Genomic DNA, 19555 nt, shown 5'->3' on the forward strand with positions numbered 1-19555 from the left:
GTAATTAAAATACCGATATTGCCATATAACTAAAAAAACATTTTTGAATTCATAAAACCTTTCTCTCTTTTAACTTTTTATATTTGTAGAGTAATAGTATTTTCCTTTTCTTATTTTCTTCTTGAATAGTGTATGATTATACTTTTTGCTGCTAATCAGCACAGAAATCTAAGTTACAAATGATCAAAACAAATATAAGAGTCCAAGTTCTTGACTTTTGAACAAAATGGTCACGCATATATAACAAATTAATTATTAGCACATTATATAATTAATTAAAGGCGAGGGAACACCGAAAATATGACCGTTGCAGATTCCAAATTCTCCACACATATATATACTTCCTTCACTTAATAACATTCTTCCCCAGTTTCCCAACATTACATTCTCTCTCAAATTCTTTCAGGATACTAAATTCTATTTTAATGGCTGTTTTCAATTATTCTTATTTTACCATATTCACCATTTTCTTCGTACATTACTGTTTATTCTTCTTCTTTTTTGCAGAGTGTAGCAGTGTATCAGCAGCGTCCAGTTTTATGAAGCACCGGCGCCATAAATGGATCGGACCTTCAGGCACTCGCCATATCTCAGTTAACGTTAATGGTTTTGGAGATTACCAGTCAGTTCAGGCTGCTGTGGACTCTATTCCACACAACAACCGAATGAGTGTCATTATTGACATTTGCCCTGGTTATTACATGTAATTATTTTCTTCCTCCTGCCCATCCTCTTCTTGTTTTACTACTTTCACATGTTAGCATCTTTGGGCGTTTATTTTCTATATGTACTAACAGTGTGTAACCAAGAAAAAAAAAAGCAATCAAGTCCTTTACTAATTATAAAATTATTATGGGGTAAATTACTTTTTTAGATTCATTTTATATAAGCTGGTCGTGCGTAAAATATACTCCTATTTGTTTTCGCGGTTACTAATTCCTCTTTTCATGGACGATTATACGTAATTGTCATTTAGGTGATTTGATAATATAAAACTTTTTTTACATTGTCACGTTTAGAAGTTAATTCTTTTTCCTTAAAGAGAGTTGAAAGATAGAATATAAGACGTGTATTTAATGATTCACACCTTTCTTGAACAATGCAAGTGCCTTCACACGCAAAAAAAAAATTGTGAAATTCAGATGGTATAATTCATTATCTTATAGGGATCTTTAAACAAATAGCCGTACAGATTCATTGTTTACTTTTTCAAGCATGTATACATAGATTATGCACTAATTATGCATAGTTATACATACATTATACTTATATCATATATCCGTTACTATTTTTAGTACAAGCAGTTTTAGGTTAATTCTTCTATCTTTCTTATATACCATGCAAGTAGAGTATATATCTACATATAGTGACATTTATTTTTTTTGGTTCAAGTACGTGAACATGTTTAATTCGTACATTTTCATTTATTGACCAATTCACGGGTGTCTGTCTCTCTTGTTTTAATGGAAATGTGTTTTGCTGTACGTAGAGAGAAAGTGGTGGTGCCAGAAACAAAGCCATACATAACATTTCAAGGAGCAGGGAGGGAGGTGACGATAATAGAATGGCATGATAGAGCAAAGGACAAAGGCGCAGATGGACAACAGCTTCGTACCTATCAAACTGCTTCTGTCACTGTTTATGCTCCTTTTTTCTCTGCTCGAAATATTAGCTTCAAAGTATGGTCTTTTTCTCCTTTTTCTTTCTTTCTTTCCAGTAAACTTTTAGTAAACAAGAATGTGTGTGTGTGTGAAAGAGAGAGGCAATTTTGCAGTTGCATATCACACTGTGTGGCCAAAGTTGGAAAAATACAACACTAGATAAGAATGTCAGAAAACTTTTTCAGTTTGCACCAATCAGAGAATGAATTTAAGTTTTTATACAATTTGTATTTTTTGCAAAGTATAATGAATTATAATATGTTATTTACTGTCTTTCTAGGTTATAGTTTACGTTAAATATTGATAATTATCTATAGTGGTTTTCTAGATAACTTGGAGAATATATGGAAAACCCCAACCTATAAAACCTTATCCAATCTCTATGGACTTGACTTACAATTTAAAGAATTTTACACAATTAGTTAATATATTTTAGTCTGTGACAGCTAATCTACTTTATTCTACAGGTTACTTATTCATTTTTATAGACAAATCTCTCTATAACAGTTTTGATTCCGATATTTTTTGACTGCTATAGTAAAATATTATTATAGAGAACATATATTATAACATAATAAAAAAAATAAGTTGCGATAAAAATTTGACTTTTATAGTGAATGGTTATTATAATAAAATATTGTTATAGAGAAGTCTGATTGTATATATAAGTTTTACCACAATATTAAAATTGTCACAAGAAAATATCTCATTTTTTGTTGAATGTAATGGCAATTGGCTGTTGTAGAACACAGCACCAGCACCATTGCCAGGAATGCAGGGATGGCAAGCAGTGGCATTTCGGATATCAGGCGACAAGGCTTTCTTCTCCGGCTGTGGATTCTACGGCGCACAGGACACTCTCTGCGACGACGCCGGCCGCCATTACTTCAAAGAATGTTACATTGAGGGCTCTATTGACTTCATTTTTGGCAATGGTCGCTCCATGTATAAGGTATATATCTAAAACGTTAATCTACTCTTATATATGATTATGGACATCAGATGGGCGGATCCAGGATTTAAACCTTTTGAGTTCAATTTTTAAATTTTTTAACATTGAATTCATTATATTATTAAAGTTATGGGTTAATATCTACTATTTTTGCAATTTTAATAAATTTTTACATGTAAATGTTTTACTCTGCATCGAAAGTTATGAGTTCAATTAAATATTTCGATTATACACTACATCCGTCCCGTGGGAAATCCTTATTTAATGATCTAAATTTTTAAGTTGGGTTACGTCAAAAATGAATCTTACAAGTGTGAGCACAAAGTAATACAATTTGTTTTAAAAAAATATATCGTGCATCGGAAAAGATGAGGAAAGAGAAGATAAAGTAGTACCTAATAGTATGCTACAAGAAATTTTTGAAAAAGTGAGATATAATTTTGCCGATTTGCTAAAGCTGGAATCCTTGTCTGTTCTTGATGTCTGTAGCATAAAAGGAGGATTGCTTTTTCCATTATTTAAACGTTCACGACTAATTAAAAACTAACACTACTAGGATATGGGTGCTGTATAAACTATGCTACAGCTATTTACGTCCTAAATAATTACTAGTAGGTTCCTAGTGCAGATGCCATCATGCCAACATATCAAATTTTCTGGGTTCATATTTTAAACATTTTTAGAAAAATAAAATTTCATATTTAGAAACTATATGAAATGTATTAATAAGCTAGAAAATATATATGAAAATATAGTCAAACAAAAAAGCGAATCCTCAAATAATGACTCTAATAATTTATTTATATCCCGACTCACTTGGGATTGAGACATGATGTTGGTGTTGTACTGTCCAAATAATATAATTAAGAAAAATGTCTGGGAGAAATTCAAAAATAACCAGATTTACAAGTGGTCATTCAAAAATAGCCACAGTTTCAAAAGTAATCGAAATTTAGCCACTTTTCATGTAAAGATAAATTTGACCGAAAACACTATTCAAAATCCGGAAAAATACTCCAGTATAATATACTAGAATTCCAATATAATATACTGGAACTTCAGTCCAGCATAAGTACACTGGAATTCCAATATACTTATGCTGGAACTCCAGTATATTATACTAAAGTTCCAGTATAATATACCGGTCCAGCATAATATACTGGAGATTAGAGCACCAATGCTCCAATATTCAGTATATTATACTGGAACTTTCCGCGTGTTGGAGTTCCAGCATAATATGTTGGAAGTTCATACACAGGTGCATCAATCTCCAGTATATTATGCTGGAGCTTTCCGTGTTGTAGCAAAATAGTGGCTATTTTTCAATGACTTTGCAAACACTAGCTATTTTTGAATGATCAGTCTAAAAACTGGCTAGCCCGTGCTATTTTTACAAAAATGTAACATATGCTTGTGTTGGCGCAGGACTGCGAGCTGCATTCAATAGCCACAAGATTTGGGTCCATAGCAGCCCAAGATAGAAGATCCCCAGACGACAAGTCTGGATTTGCATTCATAGGGTGCAGGGTTACAGGGTCTGGCCCACTTTACGTGGGCCGTGCTATGGGCCAATACTCCAGAATTGTCTATTCCTACACCTACTTCGATGACGTTGTGGCCCATGGTGGCTGGGATTACTGGGACCACGTCAGCAACAAGAACAAGTAAGACAGGAGACATAGATTATCATTGATAGAACACGATTATTAATATACCCGCTGGTATTTATAGTTTAATCAGTTCTTGTTGTATTTTAGCTCTTTTTTGGGCTTCCAATATTCAGTTAAATCCTAAACTGGGCTGGGTTGTATGACAAATTCCAGGACTGCATTTTTTGGAGTGTACAAATGCTGGGGGCCAGGAGCAGCAGCAGTGATGGGAGTATCATGGGCCCGTGATCTGGATTACGACACGGCCCACCCATTTCTAGCCAAGAGCTTTGTCAACGGACGCCACTGGATTGCTCCCTCCGACGCTTAAACATTTTTTGCACAGAATACTTACTGATCTTACAAATCTTTGTTAATCAATTCTTTAATTCCATTCATTTTGTTTATATTAGAAATAAAATGATTGTAATCATAGTTATAAAGGTAATGATAGTGATCTCTTTGTACCTTTGTTTACTTATGTTTTCTCTTTTATCTTTTGTCTCCCTAGTAGAAATTCCATTCTTGTATCAACACAAAATATGATTATTGGACTCTATATATTAACAAGTGAAAATCATCGATACAACTATCGAGTGAATCAATTTAGATAGTCTTTTGTGACTCCGGTAGCAACTAGATCAAGTAGTCACTTTTGTTTAAAATATATATACAGTTTATAATATATTTAAAAATTATCCAATTTCGCTCAAATTTCAAGACACAACGTCCTAGAGTTTAAACCTCAAAATTTAAACTTCAGGACATTGTGTCTTAAAGTTCAAAAATTATGTCCAGAAGTTCGAATCTTATATCATAAATTTTAAATTAGTAGTTCAAAAATTCAGGATATCGTGTCCTAAAGTTTGAAAATTATATCCTGAAGTTCGAAAATTTGAAGTTTGGGTGAATTGGCTAATCTTTAAATACATTGTAAACTGTGGATATATTTTAAATAGCGGGCTTAAAGTGGCTATTGATGCACTTGGACCGTTCTTATTCCACCATTTTAAGAATTACAACCATTTTGTGGTCTAACAGGGACTCCTATGTGAACACCAAAAAAGAAAAGGAAATAAGGCACCGAGATATTAAGAGCAATAAGATTACAAGTAGCAAAATAAATGTTGTATGCAAACTGTGACAAAGGTGACGAAAACAAGCAGGACATTCAAGCGGGGGGACATTTCAGTTTTCACATAACACGGCAGTTCTGTTGGCCCTCCAACATCTCTGGGGATCTGCAAAACAACAAGAAAGATAGCTAAATATACCAAAGGATACACAATAACATCGTTGTCTAATGAGTATTTACTAAACATCAAACAGCTCTCGCATTCTATCTTCAAAAACCGTTGATGGTAGAGATCGTGCGTATGATTTCAGGCAAAATCTTCAGTTAATTCACACATCTGATTGGATTAATTGGTATGTCAGATTGTCTATACGGGGTTTTGTATTTCCTTTTTTCTTTTCCCGTACCGAAAAGATCTTAATGCATGTAAGCCGCGGTTCAAATTTTACAACTATAATGCCAATCTTGATCTGTGTCCACTTGTAAAAAATAATCAAAGGTATGAAACTTCAACTAAGTGAGATCACTATCAAAAGCTAAAACTTTAATTATGTGCACAATAAGCAAACCCAAAATAATCTAGGAAAAGTACTTTCACACTTCTAAATCACACCCGAATAAAGGAAGAGGGTTGTGATACGTCGATGACCAGCGTAAACTTAGTCAAACTATGAACTGCTCTTAACTGTTATAGAACAGAATGTCTACTAAGGGTTCATAAGCCGACTCTGACTAGTTTGATATTGAAGCATAGTTGAGTTGAATTTAAACCACAACCCAATTTTTTTTGGGAAAGCCATGCATAGGTCAAAAACCTTGGCAAAATAGCTCTCTACAAAGGAAATCAGGAAAAAGGATACGATAACTCCAAACTCTAACAACCACTTAGTTGTCAGTATGCAGTTAACTCAATACGAACAAAATCCTGAAACTGTTAGAACACTTACAGTTGTCCAAGAGATGATATATCAAAGTCTGGAGCAAGCTCATGAACAATATCATTTGGCGGTTGGCCACATTCTTGCATTTTCTGCATAAGCTCTACAATTTTGTTGAAGTTGCTAGGTTCAGTCTCGTAAACTTTGTTCAGATCTCTTATAAGTTCATACTGGCGTCTGTAACGTTCATAATCTTCCGTGCTCAACTTAGCTTTGTTGTCCTCCAACCATTTAGGATATCTTTCTTCAATTTCTTTCATGGGTTCATGAAGGATTTCCTTTGACAAAAGCTGTTGCATCATGGTCTCTACTATCGACTCCATGTCCTACGACTCAGAGGAACAGAATAATCATATATCCACTTAGAGCAAGTGAAAAGCTACAGGATAAAGATGATGCGTAATGAGAACACGTAAAGGAGAAAAAAGCATCAATAACTTCTTTATAGTGACACTCGACCAATCATTCAAATCCAAATCCAAAGCTGTGAACACCATTCGTTGATGCTAGAGAAAAATACCTTGACCCTACCATGCAGCTTCTTGATCATAAAACTTAATCCAGAATTACATTCAAAAAAAAAAACTCTCAAATTTCCATGTATTTTGCCAAGTTAGCTTTAACCCTTAAATTGATGAGGGTATAGCCTATAGGAAACATCACTGAATGTCTTCAAAACATGAGGAGATGCTCTACTGAATCCAAACATGAAATGTCTTTTTTACATTTTTCAGGCTCTACATTTTGCTTGTCTCCTATTCACCTATTTGGAACATATAGATCAAGAAATGGTTTTATGATCCCCAAAATATTATAGTAACTCCAGAAAAAACAAGCTTAAGATAATACCTTTCATATACATTTAATTTTCATCACAAATTCCAATAATGGAATTAATCTATCTTCTTAATTTATGTAACAAGCAATCAAAGTCTCTGGGATCCCTGTGAATAATCACCAAAAAAGAGTGCAGAGAATAGACTAAAGCAGGGATGAAATCCGCCATTACAGGCATGCTTTACAAACACAAACTTGCGCACATGAAGCATACACCACAAGTAAAAGCGAGAAACTTATCTTTGGCCCCACAGTGAGAATCTTTTTTCAAGGAACGTAAGGAGATGCCTAAACAGAATTTGAATGTAGGTTAGCTATTGGAGTCATAAACTAAAGGATTGCTAGACTCAAATATTAAGCAATGTTCTCTATGAATTATAGGGTATTGCTGTAATTCAGGTTAGCCTTGTCTTAGTAATTGATGCAAGGGTCAATTGATCTCCCAAATTCAGTCTTTTCCTCAGCAATTCACCTTTCAAACACCAATATATCCATATTAAACCAAAAGAAACCTTCAAAAACTTTACTCGTAGAATAATGCTACTCCACATTGTAGTAGATATTGTCTTCTCCACCTTGATCTCTCCTATTCAGTCTCTGTCCTTTCCTCAAGCAAATTGTTTGAATCTATCCAAATGTATCAACTCTTTTATTACTAAGAGATTACTGTCATTAAATTCCAATATTCTTCGAACTTGAACTATGAGAAAAATGTGTCAGAATGCTGCCTCAAGCACCCAGATACTCCTTAACCTCAATTCATGACCGTACTCAGTTGGCATTTTTAATAGCAGGAAGCAACTAGATGACATAAAGCACCCGCTCAAAACTAAAGCTCAACAGCCAAAATTGCAATTAATTTAAAACAGGATAAAAGATCAATAGAAATCCAGCTAAGTACAGAGATTTTAGAGCAAAACGAATTCGGGTCTACATTTATAAAGGCTTTTAAAGAATTCACCCGACGAGTCGTCAAAGGGGTGACTGTTCTTTAACAGCACAGGATAACAATGTTTGGTCATATTAACCCACTGCACAACACTTCGATGCACCAAAGCAATCCTTTGGTAGGAAAAAGAAGATGAAAATACGGCAAAATTATTTCTCGAACAGTCTAACTATATCAGTGTATCAACCCACACCCGCCTTACTGAAACTAAATAATTTAATAAAGAAAACATTAAATAAAAATCCACCATCTGGGAATGAAATTCCTTTGACCGCTCGTTTCGAGCTTCCAGTTATTCTGGATTGCTAACGTGGTTCGATGACGCCGATGGAAGGAACCACTGGAGATTCATCCAACTGCTTCCTGGCGTTGTAGGCACTAGAATGGAGTCCTTTATTTTGTCAAAAGCTTTCTGGCGGGCTTCATCCCATTTTCCGGCTAAATTTTGATTTATAAATTTGTGTATCGGCTCGCAAGTGGTTATACAAGAGAAAGTCAAAGTCTGATGGGACTATTGATCGCTACAAGGCTCGCGTGGTAGCCAAAGGCTACAACCAGCAATAGGGTATAGACTATGATGAGACATTCAGTCCAGTTATCAAGATGGCATCAAGGGCGATTAGACCATAGCCTCCTTGCAAATACCTGAAGAGGACTTTGCATTCAACTATGGATCTTCATAAAGAGACGTATATTTTTGCAGTTCCCATGTTCAGCATTTTACAAAAAGAACTAAAAGCCGTAAAATCACACACCGTTAACATAGAAGAAACATAAAGACAAGATACCTGAGATCCAGAAAGCTCCTCAAACTGCTTAACCCACTCCTCCATCATTGCATCATTCCCCAAGCTATCTACACCAGGTCTCGGCCCGGCCACTGATTCCAATCCTTTAACAGCCTCTCTAGTCTGTTCCCTAAGCTTATCAAGAGCTTCAGCTACGTGCGAGTCTTTTGACTCACCGGAAGCCTTTTGCTTCCCCTTTTTCTTAGCATTCCTATCGGGCAACGTCATCCCTAAGCCTTGAACCTTACCAGGCTTAAAAGAACTATCTTTCTTGTCCTCCCCATCCCCACTTCTACAATCAAAAAGGCAACCCTTTTAAATTCACAGCTCAAAATTCAACCCCATTAGCTTAAAACACAAAAAAGGAAAAAATAGGGGGTCCCGCATTTATGCGGTGTCCCCTCTAGGGTTTGATATAGACAGTCTAACCCTTATGCAAGCATTACTGGCTGCTTCCACGGGTCAAACCCATTAGCTTTAAACACAAGTAAAGATAAATAATGCCACAAGAGAAAGTAGAAACCTTTGAGAACCAGAAGCTAGATTGAGGCTCTGAAAATCATCCAAAGCACCTGAAAAAAATGAAAATTAAGAAAAGGGCAACGTTGAATAATCCAATTCAATTACATATATATCTGATGTATATGACCAAAACAACAGTTAAAGACAGATACCTATTTGCAAATGGGGAAAAGGGTAAATTTAAATAACCCAATTCAATTCAGTTATATGTAGTTCTAAGGTATATAGTAATTAAGAAAAAGGGTAACTTTGAATAACCTAATTCAATTCATTTAAATGCAGTTCTAAGGCATGTAATATATATATATATATATGATAAATGAGTAAAAGGGTGAAGATACTTACTGTCAAGAAGTTGGTCTAAATCATCAGAGTGGTCAGTAGCCATGGATGAAGTATTGTATATGTTGTTGGTTTTAGTGTATTCACCTAAAATATCAATAAAAATCCAATCTTTTTGACATAGAAGATGGGAAAAGGGATAGGAACATACAAGGTTTGGGTTCAAAGAAAATTGTACGGCGCCGTTTTGGTCTTAACAGCCGACCTTCAGTTTTACTTCCCGAGACAAATTTAGTTGGTAAAGGTAAACTACCTTTTTATCGGGTTTTACAAGAAAGTACGTAAAGGCTATTTTTTCCATTCTTTTTGTTTTTGTTTTTTTCATTTTTAACACAATTTATATTTATTTTGTCTCAAAATATTACTCCTCCGGTCCACAATAAGTGACCAATTTGCTTTGGGCACACCCATTAATTAAATATGAAATTTTAGACGAAAATAGTTAGTGTGACTAAACTAACCTTCATTAAATGTTTTACCATAGTTATAGTAACACTTACTTCTCTTTTCAAATGTGAGGAGTAAATGACTTTTTAGGGATATGCACATAAAGATAACTTTGAAAAACTAATTTAATTTTTTTTTGATTATATAAATGAACAATTATTTTGGACCAAAATTAAAAAATAAATTGATATTTTTGTGGACCGGAGTACTGATGTTTTGTAGTTTTCGACATTCAATCATAGCAGTGAATTTTATACGATTATTTTTCAAGCAAAGAAACTCCTGGACCTGTAGTATCTGAATCTTAAATTAAACTATTATTCTCGAGTAATCAATATTAGCTTCCTCGCAATCCGTCTATTTTGTGCAAAAGCATCATTTGATAGTACAGTAATCACACGCAATTAGCTTTTTGTCTATGAATGCATTTGAGACTAACAAAAACAATGATTGAGAAACCAAACATAAATTGGATAGGATTAAAATTAAGCCCGTTTGATCATAGATGTTGGCTACTTTTTTAAAAAAAAAATTAAAAACATTTTTTGTTCATGAAATTTTGTAAAAAAAATTGGATTTCTTTTTAAGTTCCCAAAAATTGGTTTATGGCATTTTTTGGATGAAATTTTTTCTTCTACTCACAAAACTTCAACTTTTCTTCAAATAAAATGCATTTCCAAACACAACGTCAACTTCCAAAAGTTATTTTTCAACAAACTTCAAAAATTCGTGTTTCAAATTTTAACCAAATTTATAAATATTCAGATGTTTGTACTTTATTAGGGACAAAAGCCTTCATTTCTTCAATTAGAGTACAATGTTCTTTCCATGTGGAGAATCATATGAAGATTATGGTGGACAAACATCCATTTGGAAATTCAGTGCCCCTTAACACACCTCAATCTGGTTGCAACCAGTAACTTAACACTAACTTAAAGAGAAATGTACTCGCTACACAGAGCATTTGCTCCCAATTGGGGAACAAGGGCCCAAAAGAGTTTAAAAGAGTTGTAATTCTAAAAAAGTTGAACTTCAATACACACACGATGTAAAAAAATTACACTACCAAATCACCTAAAAAGTAACTACTGATAAACCATCCATAACAAGTGCATAACAGTTCCAGTATCACCTCTGTTTTATTATTATTATTATTATTATCTTTTGCCCTTTTATGTTTCAACAATACTAAGAGGGTCTTCACTCTTCTGAATGAAGAACCAATATTGTTTAGACATAAGCCAGATGGACAGTTGAACTTGCTGTTTCAAGTTTCTTGAAATTCCAAACACGTACATATAGTCAACTATTAATAAATTTCATACTTCAGAATTCAGAATGTGCCATTGGCATGCTAAAATATGCAAGATCGTAATAGTCTGATAGAAGCAGTCTCCGATAGAGAGCTAAGATAAGATTCTGAATTCAAATTCTCAAAAATAGGGCCTATATCGAGTCATAAAAGTGTACGCCTGTTATCATATTATGATTTAACACAGAAGATGCATCCAGCATCTAAATGCTTAATCCGGAAATAAAGCTGTCAACAACACCATGTTTGAAGAAAATAGATTAGTAAAGAGAACCACTGTGATGGAAGCCAAGGGGAAGGGGAAATCAATGACAGTTATGAGAGTTCTATCATCCAGGAGTGAACTGAGAGTATCTCTGGTGCAGATAACACATCATAACGGAACCAAGGGTAAAAGTTAAGCCAGTTCAAGACAATGATTGCATTTAGTTTTTTTTGGGGTGTGTGTGTGTGTGGGTGGGGGGGGGGGGGGTCTCCAAAGAAAACCAAAAGAAATGAAAAATTGAAGGGTGTGCCTTTTTCAAAACTATGGAGTGACAAAGATGAGAATTCCATTCTTAAAGTTATACTCGAGTTCAAGGAAGAAACAGGGCTCGTCCAAAAAAACAAATATGAATGCATTTTATGATTTTGTATACACTTGCTTATTCTGCAAACCATAGTGATCAAGTAAGAGAAAACGTTAGAGGTTTGAGGGAGAAGTACAAAAGAATGATATGCAAGGTGGATGGAGTCCCAAAACCCCGCATGACATGGAGTTGTTCCACTTCTAATGAGAAAACCTGGTTGGTCTCTGAATGATATGGGGTTTAGAGACCATCCAGATTTTCTCACATAATGTAACAACTCTGCTTCTTGCGGGGTTCTAGGACTCCATCCACCTTGCAAATCATTCTTTTATACTTCTCTCTCAAACGTCTAACTTTTTCGCTTACTTGATCATAAAATGCACCCATATTCTCTTTTAGATCAAGCCTTATTTCTCTCCTTGAACTTATGGATAACTTTAAAAATGGAAATCTCTTCATCACTCCATACTTCTGAAAAAGGAGCACCCTTCTATTATCATTTCTTTTAACCCTCTTTGGAGAAGCTGGCACCCCCTAAGTTTTCTCTTCATCCCGGGTTGGTGTTTCGCTGTAATGCAACCTTTTACCCTTCTTCTCGCCATTGTCTTTTTCTTTGTACTTCACTGTGTTTCTTGATATCCTGGTTTTGTCTATTTTAGGCTTGTTCTTTCAGGCCATCTGTTTCAAGCGCTGCTTTTCGGAAGGTAGTGCTTCTCTTGGCTTAAACAGGAACATTTGTGCTTCTTTGTCCATAGAGAAATCTAAGATTCCTACTGAATGTTCTGCCATTGTTTTGAGTGAAGAAGAAATTAAACCCTACATTTTAAAAAGAGAAAATGGTAGAAATTGAAGTACATCTGAAAAATGGAAAAGGTCAAACCTTGTTCTTAAGCAATAGAACTTGGAACCTCAGTCACAGTCATCTTGCTAGTTAATGTAATTAGCTTTTGAGTCTCCTCATCCATCTTCACATTATCCTTTTTCATCCTCTCTGCAACTATCATTGGCATCTTACCCGCTTTTGCATAAGTTCGGAGAAGTGCATTATATATCTCTGTATTACCATATTTAGCATGTCGAAGGGTAACTAGCAACTGCTCTGCCACCTGAACATTGCCCTGCTCTTCAACTACATGAAACATCTCTTGAACCATCTTTGCATCAGGATCCCATTTTGAAACACTAGTAACAGCTTTTTTGAAATATTCTAGAACTTTACCCATTTCCTTTTGCTTCAAATAACCCCATGTAAGAAGCTCCCAAGTGGTGTAGCTAGGAGAAACGCCTTTCTGCACCGTTCTGTTGTGAAAATCGACAGCCTTTTCCATCTCATTTTTGTTAATGTCAGCAGCAAGAAGTAAATTCGAAATCCTAGAATCCCTCGTCACAGAGACAGATTCCCATTCAGTATACAGATTCATTGCTTCTCCGAACTCATCCAGTTTCAATAGAGAAGATATCATACAAGTATATTCTGCATCATTCAATTTACGGAAGATTGACTTCATCTTCTTCCATATTCGCAAAACTTCATCCTTGCTCTCTAGATTTGTATGCAAACTAAGGAGAGAACCATATGCAGCTCGAACCTTTCTGGAAATCCTTTTCTCCATTTCTCTCAAAGTTGACTTTGCTTTATCCTTAAGTGAGCTTTTAATATAGATGTTTGTTAATGTGCTAAATGTTATCCAGTCAGGATCCAATTTTGCCTTCTTTAGCTCGAGGAATGTTTTCTCTGCAGCTTCAACATCATTCTGGGATGCACAAACTGCCAACTCCAGGTTGTATGTGACAATATCAGGAGAGGTATTTTTCTTCAATTCCTGAATCAGGCGGGGAACCTTCTCTAGTTGCCCTTGGGATATGTATAAGGAAAGCATATGATTATAAGGAAGAGCGCATTTCAAGAAACCACATTCGGACATTTTTTCCATCAAAGCCTCAGCTTTAGCAGTATTCTTGTGCTGGACATAGTTGTGGAGAAGGGCGGTACAAGTGGTCTGGGCCTTCAGTTTATCAGGTAGGTCTTCAAAGAACTTCTCTGCACTGTTCATACCACGAACTTTTGCAATCAAGTCCAAATGAACTGCATAGTCACCATGTAATAGTTGGATATCATCCTGTACCCTCATCCATTCACAAACCTGTAAACATAACCCCATCAGCTTGTATTAATTTTAACAAAATGAGAACAGTGGAAGAAATAAATAGCATGCTTGAAAAAAGCATTTACAGCATGTTTGCCATTCTTAACATCAGTAGCACAGTTTTTATTAGCAATAATCTAAGAAATTCCAGGAAGCTTGAAGACTCCAGCAATTCTCTTTATAAGTGAAGGCTCAGTAGCAATTGTGAATACCCTAACAGATATTCACCTTCTCAATCATAAGAGACCATTTCTTGGACTAGTAACCATCTTTTCAAAATCCAATGTAGCAGCGTGTACAGAGAATTGGAATTTGTGTTCAGCAATTTAACCACGTAGAATATTTCACTTGAGTACTCAGTAAAAGAAATGGATAGTTTATAGTTCCAACCCCCCCCCCCCCCCATCTATGCCATTTCCATGAAAAAATATAAAAGCTAGAAAGAAGAGAAAAGGTATTCCAATGCTGAAATACACTACCACTATAAGCTAAAGAAAATAAATGATTCAAACCAAAATCATGAAACAGTTAATGTGGAGGATGAGAACCTCAAGGGCATGTTTATATCGTTTGTGTCTTCGCAACTCCCGAACAATACGATTGAGCTCATACTTGCGGACAGGGTGCCCTTCTTCCTTCCACTTGCGTATAGCAATGACAGCACTACGCTTTGCATAGATCAAGCTCAAAAGCCTCTTCCCTAGCGTGTCTCTGCCACCAGTACTTATGGTAGTACTAGAACCACCTTTTAAGCTTGTGGTAATACTAGTGCCACCTTCTAAACTTGTGCTAGAGCTTGTGCCACCTCCTAAACTTGTGGACTTCACTGCCGTTGCAGCTTCAGTCGATAAAGGGCGAACAGCAACAAAAGATCGCCGAACCAAACGGAGCAACATTTTTATTCTTAGCACAGACAAACTTCTACTTATCAAGGTCTGCATTGAAAAGAAGAGTTAACATGACATAACCATGTAAAGAAAAAATACCAAGATAAGGCACATCTATAACACACCATTTTAAGATATTTGAGTCAAACAATCTTTGTAACAACAAATTATACATAAAATGTACTTCACCACATTTTTTAATGAGGGTTGTGTTCGGGCCAGCTTAGGCGTACCTCAAACTATTCCATTACACCACATTGTCTAAACAAAAACCCGAATAATAGTAAATGTACTTTCAGACCTGATATTGACATCTTTAACTACAGATTTTTAATGCTTAATCCATGACCAATGATTCACCAGCCCTAACTACTGATTCTTAATATAGCTACAAATTGCTCAATGATTCAGCAGACTGCTGATATTTGTTTAGTTCTAAGCAGACTGCACAAAAAGCACCCACAACGGGCCTTTCAAAAAACTACAAATATCCAACTTTTTCTAGATTATTGCCAATTTTCAGTTGTAAGCATAAACACCTGATATTCAATTTTTAGGTACCAAATAAACTTTCAGTTTTGGCAAACCCACCAAAAATACAAGCTGTAAGTTTAAACTGACTGAAAAAACTTAGGCTTATGATTTATGAAGGAGCTGAGAAATGAAGAAATAAAATGATAAAATCAGAAGAAATCATACCTAGTGAGTGTGTGATTTCGCAGGTCAATTTGCTCGCCGGCGAGAGCTTGTATTCTCAATTTTGTATCTGAGTATAGCCGAAATAGGGTTTTAGGGTTTATTTCGATTTCTTCCACTTGGCCCATTAAACAACAAATTTAATCTGTAATATTATTCTCTTTATTTAATATAAAAAGTGCAGCGAGCCCTATTTGGTTGCCTCATTTAACTTATAGTTATTTTTAAAAAAAAATTTAACTTATACTCATTTCTTAAATAACTTAAAGCCCCATTTTTTCTTCTTCTTCTCAGCCAAAACCTGATACCAGTCGTTATTGCAAATCCAATTCCGTTGCTTCCTTTGTTTTCGATAACTGGTGCGTATTGTCAAAATTGGAAATGTCGGATACTTGAGCAGCCACTAACTGAGCAAATAGCAACATCTAATGTAGGTTTTGAAATTTAGGCTACAAGTGAGTTTTTCTACTACATGATGTGTGAGTAAAAATTTTATGAGGGCTAAATTTACAAATGAACTAAATAACTTCAGCTCGCCAGGTTCGCCAGTTACAAAAATAAAAACTTCAACTCTTCGCCAGTTACAAAACAAAAACTCGCAAGTTATAAAAATAAAAACTTCAGCTTTAGAGCTGAAGTTCGCCAGTTACAAAAACAAAAACTTCAGTTCTATAACTTCAAGCCCAGCTACTAGAATGCTGAAGTTTTGCGTGATTGTCTTTGCTACTTCAGCCCAGTATGCTGAAGTTATGCGAAAAAGCAGGTACGTTTGCAATTTTTTTTTGCAAAGCGGGCACAAGTTAAAACGTGACACAAAAAGCGAGTATAGATGCAAATGCCCCTTATTTAATCGGTACTCCCTTCGGTCCAAAATAAATAATTTTTTGGCCTTTTTTTGTGGTCCAAAATAAGTTATTTTTCCAGATTTCAAGAACGTATTAATTATTTTTTTCCTACATTGCCCTTGGAGTAAATAGTGTTGGAATATGTGTTAAGAGTATTTATGTGAAAAGATAGTAAAGATTAATATGGTCAATTTCATTGCTAATTAATGTTAAAAGGTGAATTTCTTAAGGAATTTTTACACCATATAGAAAACCTTAGTACCCTATTTATTTTAAATAAATACCATTTTAAAATATTACATCCTATAGATACCTTTTATACTTTATAGCCAAATATCTAATTATAGTTACATCCTACATTTAAGGCACCATATATGCTAAATAATATTTTTCTCTCTCCTTTTTAGTCTTTTCTCTCACATAATCACAGTAAAATTGACTAACCACGTTCTCTCTCTTTTTGCATACACTTTACTCTTTCTCCCTCAACTCACGATTCATACCTCTCCTCCCACCCAAATTCTCTAGTTCTCCTCCATTATCACTCCATTACAATCGCCTAGGGTAAGTTTAATTCGTTGATTTTGATAGACGAAGAGCAATTGGTTCAACTGTAGCGGCTCGATTCTGCTTTGGCAGTGGTCGTTGAAGTAGGGTTCACAGCTTTTGCGTAATTCATGGCTTCGTTTGTGGGATTTGAGGGTTGGGGATTGTTTGTAGTTGTTGTAGGAGGTTGGGCAGATGTGTTAAGGGGCTGACCAACCAGAATTAATGGCTGGCCGCCGGCCGGCAAAGCCATCAGGCTGCTTCTCTCTCTAGATCGCTCAAATCGCCTATTTATATTCAGTTGTATTCGAATGTATATTTCAACTGTATTCACATGTATTCAGTAGCATTAATTTATATATTGTAGATGTATTAAAAAGTTATGCGTATTCTCTTGTATTCAGTTTTAATCAGTTGTATTTAACTATTTTATTCAGCATAAGTTAGTTGTATTTTGTTGCATTCAAGAGTTTTATTCAGCTGTATTCAGTTGTATTTTGTTGTATTCAAGTGTTTTATTCAGATGAATTAAGTTGTATTTTGTTGTATTCAACTGTATACAGTTCTACTCAACTGTATTATTCATATGTATTTCTCTTTAAACAGCTATATTTATTATGTATCTTTCAAATACAGATTAATGAGGGATCGTTTTAGTTCGTTGAGTTAATTAGGAGAATATCATGTTGTCACACCTCCTTTTTCGCCCGCGCCACCGCAAAGGGGCGCGGAAGGGAGTTTTTTCCAATTAAAGGACAATCGAAACGACATTTATTTATTTATTTCAGAGTCACCACTTGGGAGATTTATGGTGTCCCAAGTCACCGGTTGAATCCCGGATCGAGGAAAAGAATGACTCTTGTTTAACAGTCTGCACACCAGAAATCCGGATAAGGAATTATGTTAACCTAGGAGAAGGTGTTAGGCATTCCCGAGTTCCGTGGTTCTAGCACGGTCGTTCAACTGTCATATTCAGCTTAATTATCTGATTTTATACAATTATGAACCTACGTGCAAATTTTTACTATTTACCGCTTTGTTATTATTTATTTATTTTAACAGAGAATTACAACATTGTGAAAAATCGTATCTCGAACCACGTCACATCAATGTACCCGTGGTTATCGACACATTTCGACTCTGTTGAGATTTGGATTTGGGTCACATAAATGTGCACCCGAGTTTAAGAAAGTAAATTGTTAAAGGCGCACCTAAAGCGACTAGCGTATCATTATTTTGGGTAAGGCCGTGAAATTTGCTAAACGGCCGATCTCGAAGTCTATACAATTATTAACCAATTATTGAGGGCCCCGCGACTTGTGCATTTTATTGGGCGAGACTCATCTTGTTTATTTTAAAAGGATAATCCTAAAGTGACTATATTTTTTTATTTAAGTTCGTCTCTAAAAAAAGAAAAATTCTAATTAATTACATGCTTGAAAAGGCCGCTACTTATTTATCGGATTAAGACAAATGCAAACTGAAAATTGCAATCGAGACAAAAGGAGATTGTTTCATGCCTTATTCTATAATTGAATATTACTAAAATTGAAATTATAAATAGAATACGGAATTTACAAATAATATTACCAAAATAAACTAATTATCCTCTAACTAATTTAGACCCACATTGTTAGATGAATTGAACCGTTGGAATTAATTGTTTACAACTATTTGAAACTGGAACTAACCCTAATCACTAATGCTTATTCGAAAGTTTGTTAAACTTAATCGTTAACTCGTCTTGTTTGAACTCAACTCATACCTATTGGATTAATGATCTTAGCAATTACTACTATGATCCTAACTTAAAATATAGTGGGCCTACTGATTCTATGAAATTATTGGCCATTTTTTATTCTGCCTAATATTTACAGATCTCCATTACTAACATGATTAAAAATTCACAAGCTTTGACTCATTTCTATTCCGGTTTGCATGAATTCAGAGTTATACTTCACTAATTAAACTAAATTAAAATAATCTCCAGTAATGACTATCTATCAATTCATGTATCCATAGGCATATAGAAAACAATTCAAACTACTTACAATAATTCTAAGTACAGTCCAATTTTCAGTATAGTTGTACAATGTAAATACATGTTTAAGATGAGCATAAACATATACAATATTTCCTAATGTACATTCTAATACATTAATTGAACACAATTTAATAGGCAAGTTGTTAAGCCTTTTAATTCAGCATTTTTTTGCAGTTTGAAGTCACCTCAGAACTAATCTCAGAAATGTGTACCTGGAAAGGGACCACAAGGAAAAGGAAGAAAAGGATCAGCAGGAGCAGTAGCAACAACACAGCAACAGCAACAGTAACGGAAACAGAACAACCCAGTAACATTGTTTAATAAAACCAGCAGAATTCCAACAACACCC

At 35.0% G+C, this 19555-nt stretch overlaps 3 protein-coding genes across 3 annotated transcripts; 1 reads left to right on the forward strand and 2 right to left on the reverse strand.

Annotated features, from left to right (window-relative positions):
* The first annotated feature begins 320 nt into the window (after positions 1–320).
* LOC107774963 (putative pectinesterase 68) lies at positions 321–4743 on the forward strand. Its single transcript, XM_016594631.2, has 5 exons — positions 321–703; positions 1490–1679; positions 2407–2613; positions 4039–4277; positions 4437–4743. Exons 1-5 carry the CDS (start codon positions 426–428, stop codon positions 4591–4593), a joined length of 1071 nt encoding a protein of 356 aa, XP_016450117.1. The 5' UTR covers positions 321–425; the 3' UTR covers positions 4594–4743.
* Positions 4744–5236: 493 nt separating this feature from the next.
* On the reverse strand, positions 5237–9899 carry LOC107774974 (peroxisome biogenesis protein 19-1). Its single transcript, XM_016594637.2, has 5 exons — positions 9717–9899; positions 9373–9421; positions 8850–9141; positions 6285–6601; positions 5237–5503 (listed from the first exon to the last, which is right to left on the reverse strand). Exons 1-5 carry the CDS (start codon positions 9757–9759, stop codon positions 5458–5460), a joined length of 747 nt encoding a protein of 248 aa, XP_016450123.1. The 5' UTR covers positions 9760–9899; the 3' UTR covers positions 5237–5457.
* Positions 9900–11611: 1712 nt separating this feature from the next.
* LOC107774982 (pentatricopeptide repeat-containing protein At4g02820, mitochondrial-like) lies at positions 11612–16152 on the reverse strand. The gene is made up of 4 exons (XM_016594646.2): positions 15775–16152; positions 14737–15123; positions 12922–14185; positions 11612–12823 (listed from the first exon to the last, which is right to left on the reverse strand). Exons 2-3 carry the CDS (start codon positions 15082–15084, stop codon positions 12929–12931), a joined length of 1605 nt encoding a protein of 534 aa, XP_016450132.1. The 5' UTR covers positions 15085–15123; positions 15775–16152; the 3' UTR covers positions 11612–12823; positions 12922–12928.
* Between the last annotated feature and the right edge of the window lie 3403 nt (positions 16153–19555).

This window comes from Nicotiana tabacum, chromosome 1 (assembly GCF_000715075.1).
Source record: "Nicotiana tabacum cultivar K326 chromosome 1, ASM71507v2, whole genome shotgun sequence".
NCBI lineage: Eukaryota > Viridiplantae > Streptophyta > Magnoliopsida > Solanales > Solanaceae > Nicotiana > Nicotiana tabacum.